Source organism: Schistocerca americana, chromosome 8 (assembly GCF_021461395.2).
Source record: "Schistocerca americana isolate TAMUIC-IGC-003095 chromosome 8, iqSchAmer2.1, whole genome shotgun sequence".
NCBI lineage: Eukaryota > Metazoa > Arthropoda > Insecta > Orthoptera > Acrididae > Schistocerca > Schistocerca americana.
In genome coordinates this window covers 331,068,644-331,084,031 of record NC_060126.1, presented here as the reverse complement: position 1 = coordinate 331,084,031, position 15,388 = coordinate 331,068,644, and the positions used below count along the sequence as shown (strand labels likewise).

The following is a 15,388-nucleotide window of genomic DNA, read 5'->3' as shown; positions in this document are numbered from 1 at the left end:
TACAGTCTCTCTGGAGTTATGCTGTTTAACTAAGGTGTCTGACTGCATCCCGTTTGACGTCTTACTAGCCAAGCTACAGTATTATGAGATAAATAATACAACATTAAAAATAATTAATTCTTATCTAGATAACAAGAGGCAATTTGTATCAGTTCAAAATAGGTATTCTTCCTTGAAGAAAGTCAAATGTGGTGTACCTCAGGGCTCTGTATTTCTTCTTCATTTTTGCAATTAACAATTTGTCATATTATGTTGGGCTTTTTAAATCAAACACTGGACATTTTTATATTAATTTTGAGTATAAGATGCACCTGAATTTTGGAGGAAATTTTTCAAAGAAAAAAGTGCATCTTGTAGTGTGTAAAATATCGTAGTAGTGTAGAAATTGAGTTTTCAGATTATGACTACATTTCTGTAAACTGGTTAATATAGAATACATTATTTGTACATATAATGTGAACAGTAATAAATATAGTGACTACTATTAAAAATCAACATAAATCCCATTCTGCCACATGTAGTTAATGGCTAATAAAGAATCTGAATAGATAATCTGAATTATTTTTTAGACATCTCCATTCCCTTTTGCCTGCTTCATTTTCTTACTTTCTCCTTCTCTCAGTTAATTTCAATATCTTGTTTGTTATTCAAGGATTTCTAGTGGATCTTGTCTTTTTGCATACTTGATCCTCTCCTGCCTTCACTACTTCATCTCTCAAAGAGACACATTCACTTTCTATTCTATTCCTTTCTCCTGCTTCAGTCAGTTGTTCCCTATTGCTCCTTTTGAAATTGTCAACTATCTCTGATTCTTTCAATTTATTCAGGTTCCATCTTCTTAATTTCCTACCTTTCTGCAATTTCTTCAGTTTAAACTGCGGTTAATAACCAATGCATTATGCAATTTGAATGAAACTGCAGTGAGACAAAGTGGCCATTTGGATGCACTTTAGTAACTTTTCTTACATTTTGAGCACACTTTTTTATTTCCAAAAACACCTTCCACATTTCAATTTTCTGTCATTATTAAAGGTAGTGTTATGTCAATTATTTAAAATTGCTCATTAGATACATTGTGTGACATCAACATTCTCAATCACAAGTTCATACTTGTCTCATGATTGAGAATTTTGATGTGATACAATTGCCTCTAGAAACATTATGCAGTTTAAACCACTTTGCAAAATCTTTGTCCCACTGTTATATAATTTATCTGATGCTTTCCATTGTCTCCAGGCTTCTTCTGATTATACAACCCTCTTTCCCTTATTCTTAAACCAAGTATCCTCGGCTGTTTGCCAGACTGGAACTTGAAACTGGGACCTATGCCTGTCCAGGTTCGAGTCCCAGTCTGGCACAAAGTTTTAATATGCCACGAAGTTTCAAATCAGTGCGCACTTCACTGCAGTGCGAAAATACAATCTTAGGCCAAGTGTTTGCAATTAAAGTATGTTGTGTACAAAATTCTACCAAATGGCTTCCCCCTCCCATTCCTTTCCCCCAGTCCCCATTCTCCCTACCATTTTTCCTTCCGTTCTTTTTCCCACTGTCAAATGGCAGTATCCCATCATAACTAAATTTTCATCTGCTTTAACTATCTGAATAATTTTTTTTTAATCCCTCGCACATTTTTTCCACCTCAACATCTGTAGAACTAGTAGGAACATAAATTTGTACTAGTGTCATGGGTGTCACATCTATCTTGGCTACTACAATTCATTTACCATACTGTTCATAGTAGTTTACCTACATTCCTATTTCTTTACTCATTATTAGACCTACTCCTGCATTGGCCCTATTTGATTTTATATTTATAACCCTGCACTCACTTGCCCAGAAGTTCTGTTCTTCCTATCACCACTCTTCACTAATTTCCACTATATCCAACAAGAACCTATCCATTTCCTTTTTTTTTAAATTCTCTAACTTACTTACCCAATGATGGGAGCTAACATTACACATTCTGACCTCTAGAAAACCAGTTTTTTTCTGCTAGTGATGAAATCTTCCTGAGTGTCCTCACCCAGAGATCTGAATGGCAGACTGTTTATCACTGAAGTATTTTAAATGAGAGAATGCCATCATCATCAATCCATACAGTAGAGCTGCATGGCCTCAGGAAAAATAACAGCTGTATTTTCACCATCCTTTCAACTATTCACCATACCAACATAACAAACCCATGTTGGCTAGTGATACAAGGCCAGATCAGTCAATCATCAAGGCTGTTACCCCTTCAGCTACTCAAAGGCTGTTGACCATCTTCAGCAATCACAAATCTGACAGCTCTCTCCACAAATCGCCTCTATTATGGTTGCATCTATGGTACACTATCTGTATCACTTGCACATGGAAGCCATCATACTCTGGCAAAGGCCAAGATTCATGGAAGGTATACATCACACACACACACACACACACACACAAACACAAACACACACACACAGCAAGTGTAAAATAACTAACAAATTAATTTGTGTATATGTATAATTTGTGTCTATTAGCATCTTGAGGTATTTGTGTAGAAAAACTTAGGACTGTTTTTAAGTTTTTAGCAGTTAGTAGTATATGCAGACCCTATAAAGAAAACCTACATGGAAATCACCACAAAGTAAATGGTTTTTTAATTACCGAGAGAGTGCTCTGAAATGAAGAAAATTTCAGAATACAGAACAGCATCATACCACCCATAAGACTGGTGAGTAAAACAACAACCAACAATCAGTGATCCACCAAAGCTTATCTAAACATTTATTTAAACATACACAAGTAGTTGCCATTTACTTGGAATTAATGCAAGATAGGATGTGAAGCAGCGGTTATTGGGTAGCAGATCTCCAGTATCAGACAAATGCTTGTGCCAACATTGCAAGTATCAATTTTAATGTGTTGATTGCAAGTATTTGTATGCAGAGTTGTGTATTGCAGTAAATACTGAAGTATGAGCTCAAACAGTGAAATTACTGAACCCACCACGGGAAGGAGTTTTGCTGCTACACAAATACATGTAAATCACCAAGCAGTGTGGTCCATTATTTCCACCAAGTTCAGACTTGTTTAGTATACATAACTGTAACAACTGTCCACACCAAGATACAATCAAAGTGTTTTGCCAGAAATTGAGCCACTTAGATGATGTTTATCAACATCTTAGTCATTCACATCATCTCCAGGCATTCATACTAGAGCTTCTGCATAAATCCCTGTACATGTAAGTTCTCAGAAGGAGACATCTGTATTTTCCAGATTTAGCTACTTATTATGAGCTATCTCAATCATGATCTAGATCTCTATCTTGAATGCTCTATTTGTGAAGACAAGGTGTGTTTTTTTAAGTAAGTGCCATTTTGAAACACAAATAAAACCAGAATATTTTTCTTAGCAATTTTATTTTTATGTGAAAGTCTGTACTTAATCTACTTTTAACATAATTCCCACCAATATTAAGGCAGTTATCATATCACACAACCAGCTTTTGCATACCATCCTCATAGAAATCTTCTGTGTGTTTGGGCTTGGCTTTTTGGGGGAGGAGACCAGACAGTGAGGTCATCGGTCCCATCGGATTAGGGAAGGAAGAGGAAGGAAGTCGGCCGTGCCCTTTCAAAGGAACCATCCCGGCATTTGCCTGGAGCGATTTAGGGAAATCACGGAAAACCTAAATCAGCGTGGCCAGATGCGGGATTGAACCATTGTCTGTGATTAGGCAACAACTTCCTAAAGCACACTTGCTGACACTTGACAAAACTCATCACGTAATGTCAAAATCATGAATTGTCTGTTCTCTCTCATGTTTTCAACAACATTCTGCACCAAATTGTCGGAAATGACTGAAGGTCATATTCTTCATTCCTCATCATGCACATTCATACAGCCATTTTTAAAAGCTCTCATCTGTTTCCATGCCGTCCCATTACTCATAATGTTTTCTCCATACACTTCACTGATCTGATGGTAATTTCAGCCACTTTCACACCTTTAGCACTAGGAAAATGAATCATAGGGCATATTTCACAGTCAACAGGATTTTCAATTGGAGGAAGCATATGAAATACTCACAAACAAATGTAAACATACCAAATATTGCTGGGAATTATGTAGAAAAGTAGATCAAAGTACATGTTTTCATATAAAAATAAAAGTACTAAGAAAAGACTACTTGTTTTACTTTGGTTTCAAAATGGTACTTACATAAAAAACACATCTTATATCTTTAAGATCAGTGGTGAGCTGCTTCTCTACAGTGTTAAAATACAATTCACTCTTCACATAGCCTATGTTCTCACTTTCATACATTTGTTCCACAGCTTGTGTGGATAGTATCTTTTTGAATGCACACAAATAACAAGTTAAGCTGAAGGTTTTGCCAGTTACAAACCTCTTATGTATTTAGCTCTCCTTGGTACTTCAATATTCAACAGCTTCTCCACAGCTAAAGCGTAACATTGCTCATTGCACATTGTTGAAACATAGTCTAGTCGATCAAAGTATGGTAAAGCCTGCATGTATGTCTTGTATTCAATTAATTTCTCAGTTCCACGGTGTAATAAACCAATATGAGGATCTGCTCGCATCACAGTCTGTAAGAGGAAAGCATTGCTTTTAAAAATGATTTCTTATATAATTAATTCCATAAATATTAAGATCTTGGAAGCAGTTGACTTAGCATTGAACTATTCAGCAGGTGAGATGGAAGATTCTATGGAACAATGCCCCTTTTGCAATTTAAAAAATTGTTGTTGTTAAAATAGACAAGTTTGTGGAATTACATTTACAACTCTCTGAAACACTTTGCAGTAGAAGGAGTAGTAGAGAGCAAAAATTGTAAAAGGAGACTGATAGGAATTTGTGGCATAGATTACTAACAGAGACATAAAATGTAGCATTTTTTGGCAAAATTAGCAGCTACTTTTGGTGGAACTATCATCTATTTTTGACCAAATTAACATAAAATTTTAAACACTTAGATAAAGAAATTTAAAACAGCCTACTGGTGTATGTACATGTTGTAGCTAGCAATTGCTTCATTAACTACTACTGTTTCAATAACCACTTTTAGAAAAGAAATGAACCTCTCACAGTATAACTTTTTAATATGTATTTTTACTGTTCAAATTTCAAATGCCTCTCAGCAATGCATTCTATGGAAACTCCAGGTTGGAATATCAACAATATTAGGAAAACGATGGACTGCTACTCAAGTTCCAAGCAGGGACAACAAAAAGATTGTTACATATTTAGCTTTTGGCCAAAGCCTTCTGCAGAAAAGAAAACACACACATTCACAGAAGCAAGCACACACGAGTGCCATTTCCAACAGCTTAGATCAGAATGCCTTGCTTGCATGCTTGCTTGTGTGAATGTGTGTTTGTGTTTCCTTATCTAATCTGGCTTTTGCAGAAAGCTAAATGTGCCTACCTGCAATTCAGTGGGTCATTTTATGATGAGTAGCAATCTATCCCTTTCTTCCTATTGTCGTCAGCATTACATTCTCTTAGGTTACAGCTCCCATCTGTAACAACAGTACTGTAATGAGATAAAATATGCTCACTGTCAACATTGCACATTGTTCTCAATAATAAATGCAAACAATATCTGGTATACACTTCATGCTCATAGGCAGATAAGGCATTTTGGCTGAATTACTAAATACAACATTCTGCATTCATTTGGTTGGATATGACATTATCCACAGGTTGGCTGTACCATAAATCCCTTAAAACTTCAATTTATCTAGGAGAATACTGTGATTCACACGGTCAAATGCCTTACATAGGTTGCAGAAAATATCAAACTGGCAATGTTTATTACTTAATGTTTGTTTGTAAAATTTGGTGAGTAAACATGTAAATGGTGTTCTCAGAAGAGCAACTATTCTGAAAACCAAATTGTGATTTATTGCAGATAATATTGTTGTTAAGGTGAGATACTATTTTAAAATACATCACCTTCTTGGAAACTTTGGAAAATGATGCCAGCAGTGAAAGAGGTTGGTAGTTGTTGACATTTCTCTATCACCTTTCTTCGAGAGGGGTTTAACAATGACATTTTTCAGTCTCTCTTTAAAACTGCCTTGAATTAGAGATGCATTATATATTTCAGATAAGGCTAGGCTTATTATGTGAGAACAAATCTTTAGTACTTACTGGAAACACCATGAAAACCAGATGACCTTTTGTTTCTGAGAGAATGTATAATTTTCTTAATTTCAGAAGAAGAAGTTGATGATACATCCATATGGCTGAATTTTATGAGATTACTTTTTCAACATACTGCAATGATTTTTCTCTTGAACTGGTTGTCCCTAAGCTTTCTACTATATTTAAGAAATGATTATTAAATTATTTGCTACCTGTGATACATGATTTATAGCCCTTCCATTCAGTTCAATAGTGGTGTTATCCTGTTCTGTGGCTGCTTGTCCTGTCTCTTGTTTCAATACATTCCTCATAGCCTTAAGTCGGTTGTCAGAATTATTGATTTTTGACATTATGTGCATTTCCTTGATATTTTACTAACCTTTCTTGGTAATTTTGAGTTGTTTTTGTAATGTGCAACTACCACAGGCTCTTTACTTGTTCTGGCCAACAGATAATTTGCCTTTTCCTTTCACAAGATACTTTAATCCCTCTAGTGATCTATGGTTCTTTTTATATACCTGTTTAATGCCCTTTTGATTAGCATATGTGGAAAGCTATTTTCAAATAAGGATATGAAATTATCATGGAATAGATTACATTTTATGTTAACATTTGATTCATTACAAATTTCATCCAAAGTCATCTCTTGTCTAATACTGCACTATCGGAAACAAACAGTGTGAGGTTCTTTATGGAAAAACTTAATGGACTATCACAGAAGCACAGCAAATCAATGAAGTCTTCCTTCTCTGTCAGAATTAGGAAACTGAACTCACAAACATTTGAACTAACACCAAATGCGGAGGCCAATAGAGTAATACTGCATGAAGTGGAGAATAGGGCTCTGGATGTGTTTCTAAGAGGTATTTCCACTGATACATCAAGGAGGTCAGAATGGAGAATCCAAGTGACTTACGAGCTGCCATTAGAATTGCAAAGCAATTGGAGGAGATCAATATGGTTACATGGTGATCGTGGTGTTTCTTCTTCTGAAGTGAAATGTTTTAGATGTGGCCACACAGGCCACATCAGCCTGAATGTTATGAATGAGAGGAAGTGGCCATATAGTGTGTGATTGTCAGAAGAAAGCACAGAATGAGCAACGTCCTAATACTTGGCCATTAAATGGGAATGGAATGCCTCATCCATCAGACAGCATTCCTGGTAGAACACAAGACTACAGAAGCATATGCAGAGCTGCAGTGTTGCTTCCTAGGCAAAGTAAATGGTGGGCAACATAAACTAGGGGCAACAACTACAAGTGTTACACTGTCACAAAGCTCACCAATCATGAAGGTGGTACCCAATAAACCAAACCATGGACACAGACACTAAAGATCAGTTCATGTGATACAATACAGCGATTTACAGGGTAGTGGGTCTGGGTGAGCATAGATATGGACCTACATGAGGATTTATTATATGTTGTGGAGCCATTGGAAACTAATGAAAAATGGGAGAAGTCACACTGTTTTGTACACAGGACTACAGTATGTGTCAGTGACATGGATGGAGATTTTATGGTTCCGGTCAGTCTTGATAATTTTGGCAGGGTCAAAGAAAGTCTGCCAAAGAGTTAACTAATTGTTAATTAGGATGTTTCAGAGGAAGATGACATGGACAGATCAAGTGAGGATCTCTGCTGCAAGCAAACCATCAGTGCATCTGCATTACGTGAGAAAGTGAGACATATACAGGGAAATGGTAGAGAAGCAATGGTAGCTCTGTTACTGCAGTTCATGGATTTGTTTAATCTGAGTTGTCTGTTACCAGCAATGCCACATACACAACACAGAATACCAATAGGGAATAACGCTCCACTATACGAGAACCCATATCAGGTTCCAAAGTGTATGCAACTGATAATGGAAGAATTTATTGACCAGCATATAGTTGACAGTATTATTGAGTATAGTGATAGTCCCTGGGGGGGCATTCATAATTTGGATCCCATAAAGTCACCAGATGACACTAAAAAATACAGGTTTTGCTGTGACTACCAATACCTCAATGCACGAATGATCACCAATGCACATCTGATACCAAACATAACAGAGACTATCGACAACTTGGGTCAGTGTAACTATTTCTCCACATTGGATTTGCAGAGTGGATATCATCACATAAAAGCAGGCCCCAAAAGAAAAAATCGCATGGCATTAGGTTGGGTGAACATGCAAAGCAAGCACTGTCATTGGGCCTCGTGCGGACTATCCAGCGCTTGAGTATGGTTAAGTTCAACCAAGTCTAGTGGATTGCAGTGGAAACACTGCATGCTGTCCATGTGCACAGGTGCCAAACACAACTATTTGACTTGCTCTTTCATTTGTCATATCATTTATAACTGTAAGTTTAATGTTATAAATATTATAAAGCATTAAAACCCCAATATTCATTTATAAACACCCTGCATAATGACATCATGGAAGTCAAGAGATATTGTCATACTAGTAACAAAGCAGAGTGTCATAAGGAAGGCTAGGTACAATGCAACAATAAATATTCAGGCGCCGAACCAGCAGAAAAGAGCCTCTGAAAGGTGAAGTTGTGAAAGTCTGAAGTCATTAGGAGAGCTGACAGCAGCAGAAAACCAGGACAGGTGATGTCATAGCCATCGTCGCCACTACAGAGTGCACAGGAAGTGCCATGATAAGTACCCCACTCTTCTTAACAAACGCCTGACTGTGGAGCACTGATTGCCAACTGCCCAGTGTGTAGTTTCAGTCCTTGTATCAGTTGCAGCTATCCAGTGTGCCGGGAGGCTATGGATGTAGACCCTCAACAGCACATAGCTGTCTTCAATCACCTGTTGAATCACAAGTCCAGCTGGAAGGATGCTGCTGCTGCCAGCTTCACTGCCAACTTCCAAGGCAATGCTGATGGGGTGCAGGGGCTGCCATCACCCTGCATGTCTACTGGAGGCTTGACCTGCATGACCTGGTCACTGTGTGTCATCTGCCTTCAGGAGGGGGGGGGGGGGGGGGGGGGTGAAGGACACTGTTGCATGTAATTCGGAACCTGTGGAAGACACAAATGCTGTCAACTCCTGTCTCCTAAATGAGGGCTGAGAGATAACCCCTGTAAGCCATCAAGTACTTCAGGTGGATCTATGGCCTGACACCTGAGTGCAATCTTTGACATCAACAAGTGCACTTTGGAGATTGATACAAAGAGCTGGAGGCTTCCGTAGTTCACTGGTCAATGGCCACTTTGTGATGTATCAGCTGCTATCCAACACTTCACTGCTCTGGCAGTATATGCAAGTGGAGTACATGCTGGCTTCCTGCTGCTGACAATGGGCTGCATGGCCGGCCTAGCTGTGAGGTGACATTTTGGAAAACAGTCTTGTATTACTGACAAATAAATGTATTATTGTCAAGGATGCTTCCTTGGCACTCTCGAGTGTAGCTAGGTCCTCACCATCACATCCCACTTGACTCTCTCCTGACAACTGCAGGAGTCTAGGACCAGACTCCTATACTTCTGTAGACTTAGAGAAACCTTTTGACAATTTTGACTGGAATATATTCTTTGTTATTCTGAAGGTAGCAGATGAAAAATACAGGGAGTGCAAGGTTATACAGGATGAAGAAAAAGTGCCACACTTGGCAGTCGGCATAAGATTCCTCATCCCCTTGTCCTGTCAATAGGTTTAATAGAAATTTGATTAAAAGAATGAGGCTCTACGAATGCTATAACTGCATGCAGTGTGGCCAAGAACAGGTAGCATGAACTATCTGCCTTTCAGGAGCTGGCCCATTAACTCAGTGAGACAAGATAATGCCATTAAGAATGATACACAGTCTTGCCGATGTTCATGTTGGGTTTATGCCACACTTTTTTTTCTGGGTAAAACATCAAATTGTATCTAATTTGTACCTCCACATTGGGGAGTATCTTCGGTATTTCCTTCTGTTTCTGTTACTTTATTTACACATTAAGACATAGCATGAACTTCTTGCAGACATAAACAACCACTTTGTTTTGTCCATGACACAAATGAAGCCAATAGAAAATAATAGTGGATACAATAACATCATTTGTATCCAATGAGGTACAAAAAACACAATAGGTAGGATACACTACAGTGCACTTTATGCAACTAACAATAATTCCATTCTGTATTTTTGACATCCAGGCTTATCTTTGCAGACCCAGGGCATACATGTACAAGCAAAGTTCACTTTAGAGAAGTTGCTCAAATTGAGCACCTTGCATTTGCAAAAACTTCGCCACTCATTGGATCATGATTTTCTGGACCCTATACAACACACCTGCTCCCACCATTGCCAAAGTAGCATACAGATGAGCTTTTAGATCATGTACATCTGTAGGTGAACTGCTATAAACTTTCTCCTTTAAGTGTCCCCAAAATAAAAATCTAGTGCATTAACATCCAAGGAATAAGGGGGCCAGAACATTGGACATCCACGACCCCATAGCCCTGGAAATGCTTCATTTAAATAGTTATGCACATTTATTCCGAAGTGTGGTGGTGCACCATCATGATGAAACCATAGCTGTCACCGAGCACCAAGTGGAATGTTTTCTAATGCATCAAGCAAAGTATTGCAAAGAAACTTACGATACAGGGGTGCATGCAACTTGTCCAGCAATAAGGTAAGGGCCCAGAAGCAATTCTCCCATGATTCCAGCCCATACATTTATGCAAAACATGCTGAAAGGCCACATTTACAGGTGACATGTGGATAGTGTTCTGACCAATAATGGCTGTTGTGGAAGTTGAAAATACCTCCACAGGTGAAGCTAGATTTGTTGGTCCATATATCACATTATTTATAAAATGTTCATTATCTTCCACCTGGTGCAAAAGCCATTCCCAAAACTGTGCTTGTTAAATGCGGTCTTCTGGCTGATGGTGTTGAGTTAATGTGTAATGATATGGATGCAGTTCTTCATTGTACAACACTTCAACAACCAGTCTATGAGATATCTGTAACTGCTTTGCAATGTCATGGGTACTTCACTGAGATGACTGGAGAATTGTTTCATGAATCATGACCTCTGTTTGTGAAGTACGTCTACTCCTTGGACTACCTCTGTCCATTACTTGTGGACAAAGGTGTTGCTGCAGGTGATGAAAAACATTCTTATTGGGATGGCGGCTGTGAGGGAACTGTGCAGCATACGCACAAGCAGCAGCAGCTTGTTATCGGATGCACCCAGCACCGAAAGCACACTGACGTATTCATCATTTGTACTTCATCAGAAAGCCACCCTACAAGAATTTGACACATCCTGTTGCAGTTGTGCCACACAACTTGTTCAATAACCAGGTGGCAGTTACAAGAGCTGAAGAGCATGAAGGGGAAGCAGTGATTGAGAATGCAGTGAGAAGGAATTGTAGCCTATTTCTGATGTTTTTTAGTTTGTACATTGAGCAAGCACCAAATGAAGCCAAAGAAAAGTTTGTAAATGAAATTAGAGATCAGAGAGAAGAAAGAAAAACTTTTAGACTTACCAATGACATTGTAATTCTGCCAGAAGTAGCAAAGGAAATGGCAATGCAGTTGAATGCAATGGACAGTGTCTTGAAACAGTGCATAAGATGAACTTTAACAAAAGCAAAACAGAGGTAATGGAATGCACTCTAATTAAATCAGGCAATGCTGAAGGTATTACATGAAGAAATGAGACACTAAAAATAGCAGACAAGTTTTGCAATTCGGACAGTAAATTACGTGATGATGGCTGAAGTAGAGAGGATGTAAGATGTAGACTGGCAATGGCACAAAAAGTGTTTCTCAGGAAGAAAAGTTTGTTAACACCGAATATAAATTTAAGTATTAGGAAATCTTTTCTGGGGGCATTTCTCTGGAGCTTAGCCTTGCACGGAAGTGAAATATATATGATAAGCAGTTCAGATAAGAAGAGACCAGAAGCTTTTCAAATGTGCTACTAGAGATGATGCTGAAGATTGGAAGGGTAGATTTTATAACTGACAAGCAGGTACTGAATATAATTGGAGAGAAATGATATTTGTGGTGTAACTTGACTAAAAGAAGGAATAAGTTAATAGGACACATTCCGAGAGATAAATGAATCATCAGTTTAGTATTGGAGGGGAGTGTGGGGGTGGAGGAAATAAAAATTGTGAGGGAAACCAAGATACGAGGACAGTAAGCAGATGCAAGTTCAAATGAATGCTAGTTATAGTAGTTATTTGTAGATGAAGAGAACTGTACAGAATTGAATAGCCTGAAGAGCTGCATCAAACCAGTCGTCAGACTGAAGACCATAACAGTAACATCAAACAAGTATGAGTATTATTTTTGATAATGGTTTCCTTTATGGTTTATGTCATCTCTTGAATTATCACTTTTAGTATTTATCTTGCATTGCTCAATTATGATCCACTTGCTGTAATGCATAATGCAGTACCCATAATTGCAGGTAGATTACTACTGAAATTATTACTTTAATCACCATTTAAATAAATTTGGAACCTCTTTCTAGCTAGTCATTTCATGATATACATTAGTAATAGAAACAACCAACAATCAGCTCTAATGACAATGTTGAGCTCCATACTGGCAGCTAAATTCAACCACAATATTTTAATGCATGAATAGATTCATCATTTCACACAGAATAATAGTTTTATCAATTTAATTTATAGCAATATTAGGGAAGGAAAGTTGCTACTCACCATATAGCAGAGATGCTGAGTCGCGATAGGCACAACAAAAAGATTCACACAATTAAAGCTTTCAGCTATTAAGGCCTTTGTCAACAATAGACACACATACACTCTCTCTCTCACACACACACATACACACACACAAATGCAACTCACACACATATCTGCAGTCTCAGGCAACTGAACCACACCTGGTTTCAGTTGCCTGTGACTGCAGACTTGTGTGCAAGTTATGTTTGTGTGAGTGTGTGTGTGCATGTGTGTCTATTGTTGACAAAGGCCTTAATGGCCAAAAGCTATAATTGTGTGAATCTTTTTGTTGTGCCTATTGTGATTCAGCATCTCCATTATATGGTGAGTAGCAACTTTCCTTCTCTAATATTGTTACATTCCATCCTGGATTTTCCATTGTTTAATTTATAGCAACAAAGTTTGATATATTATATGCACACATGCACTTTCTGCACTACCACCACCAGATGGCTGGCTCTGCTGTAGGTTTTCAGCTGTGTTCAGCCATTGATGTAACATGTAAAGGATGTAAACCAAGATCCACAGAAAAAGTAAGATTGGGCCATGGAAGCCCTATAACATGTGGATCATGTATTTGTGGAATGCTTTAATTTCTACTGAATTATTGAAATATGAATTGCTATTGTACTACTGCTAGAACATCACTGCTACATTCTTTAACTTGCCCAGCTTTTAAACAGACACTGGTGATTTAAAAAATTCAAACAATTATCACATAGAAACAATAACAAAGCTTTGTGAGTGCAGAATACAGTTGTTTTTGCAGTTTTCTCTCAAAGTGAATGTTGTAAACGACCATACAAATATCTAAGTTGGCTCTGAGGAACATTTTAATGAGAAAAAAGATATATTTATAATTTTCACTCAGTATGTGTCAGGTGATTAAAAAAAGTCATGATATAGATGGACACTGTTGATCTAGAAATCATTTGACTTGCTGTTAGCTAATCTAACAGCAACACACACTTTTATACCTTTTGACACATCACCATGATTAATTTTTTTATCAAAATAGGTGAAGAATGTTGATCAAAGTTGTTTAAATACACTCATATCACAAGGGATTTGCTCTAGAGCTTAACAGTACTGTGAAATATGATTTATAGGAAACATTAGGGAGTTCACTTACTGTGCCTTATGTTCAGCAAAGCTGGAATGATGTGTGGGAAATAAGCCAAATCTTGTCATCATAAGGCTTAGAATCTCGACAGGTGGTTGAAGTCCTAAATTTGTCAGACACTGTCATAGGAGCTTCATTTCTGTTGCCAACAAGTTCTTACACAACTTACTTTACATTCATAGCGATAAGTTCCACCCTAGGGGGATAACAAATGCTACTTTCCCTGCTTTGGAATGATGATTTGTGCATTATTTGACTTATGTTTCGATGACACCATTGCGGACGGGTAAATGTTTGCCTTCTGGCGTAAATTTTAATTATTTTTAGGTGAATAATTCTGCTGAGACTTCTGTTAACCAATTTTTACCTGAAATACAACAAACAACTTCATTCATAAATGTACACTGATCAGCATGCTTCCTCCGCAATAAAAGTCTTTCTAAAATTTCTCATTTACTTCTATTGAGCTCACATTTGTTAAAGTGTTCTCTACTTGCTTCTGTTGCACATAGTGCGTTATCACTCATGCTACTACAAGACAACTTGCATGGTGGAAATTCATCAGTCTTCTTTCTGTGGTAGATTTAGCAAATTTAGCAAGTTTCTTCAAAATGGCAACAACATTTTCAGGGGCTTGTAATATTCACAGCATCTCTTCCACGGCATTTTTACAGTTAAATCTTTTGCAGACTTGCATCATTGGGGAAAACATGTGGGACTGTATTAGTACCTTCTGTGTTATAATTGTTAATGTTATGAGGGACTACATTAGCACCTGTGTGTTATAATTGTTAGCATTATGGGCAACTGAGATTACAACTTGGCATTGCTTGCACATACTAAAAACATATCTGCTTAAAAATCACTTAATACATAACAGTTGTAAGTGAAAATAATAACACACACAAAATCCCAGAGCCTTCAATGTACTAGTATGGACACCAAGAGTTCTGCAGAGAACAAAATTTTAAGTGTTTTGTTCATGGCACCACTGTACAAAAACATGCAACTACACAAATTACTTCCCGTATTCAACCGTTTTTTTATCTTCATTGACTGGACTATCAGCCACCAAATTTTTAATATCAAGTTCCTCTACATGACTGTGGTACATTGTAAACCATTATAAGTCACACCTATGTGTTTGGCAGAAGGTTCATAGTATCATTTTCAGACTATCTCTTGACTGTTCCACTCTCAAATAATGCTTGGAAAAAATAACACCCAGATCTTTTCATTAGAATTCTGATTTATCTTATTCTATCCTTTTTCCCTATGAAGGTGTGGTCAACAAAATATTTTGGCATTCCAATGAGAATGATGGTGACTGATATTTTGTGAAAAGATTATGCGGTAACAAAAAACACTTCTTTTTTAGTCATTGCCGCCCTATCTCACTTATCAAGTGCATAATACTTTCTCTCCTTTTTCATG

At 37.5% G+C, this 15,388-nt stretch overlaps 1 protein-coding gene across 2 annotated transcripts in view; it reads right to left on the bottom strand.

Moving 5' to 3' along the window:
• LOC124545454 (NADH-ubiquinone oxidoreductase 49 kDa subunit-like) overlaps nucleotides 1–15,388 on the bottom strand; it is a 173,233-nt gene that overhangs the window by 87,516 nt on the left and 70,329 nt on the right. For both annotated transcript variants that reach the window (XM_047124381.1, XM_047124380.1), the window contains one exon: nucleotides 4,379–4,580. In XM_047124381.1, coding sequence (XP_046980337.1) covers nucleotides 4,379–4,580 — 202 coding nt within the window. The remainder of the gene's footprint in view (nucleotides 1–4,378; nucleotides 4,581–15,388) is intronic.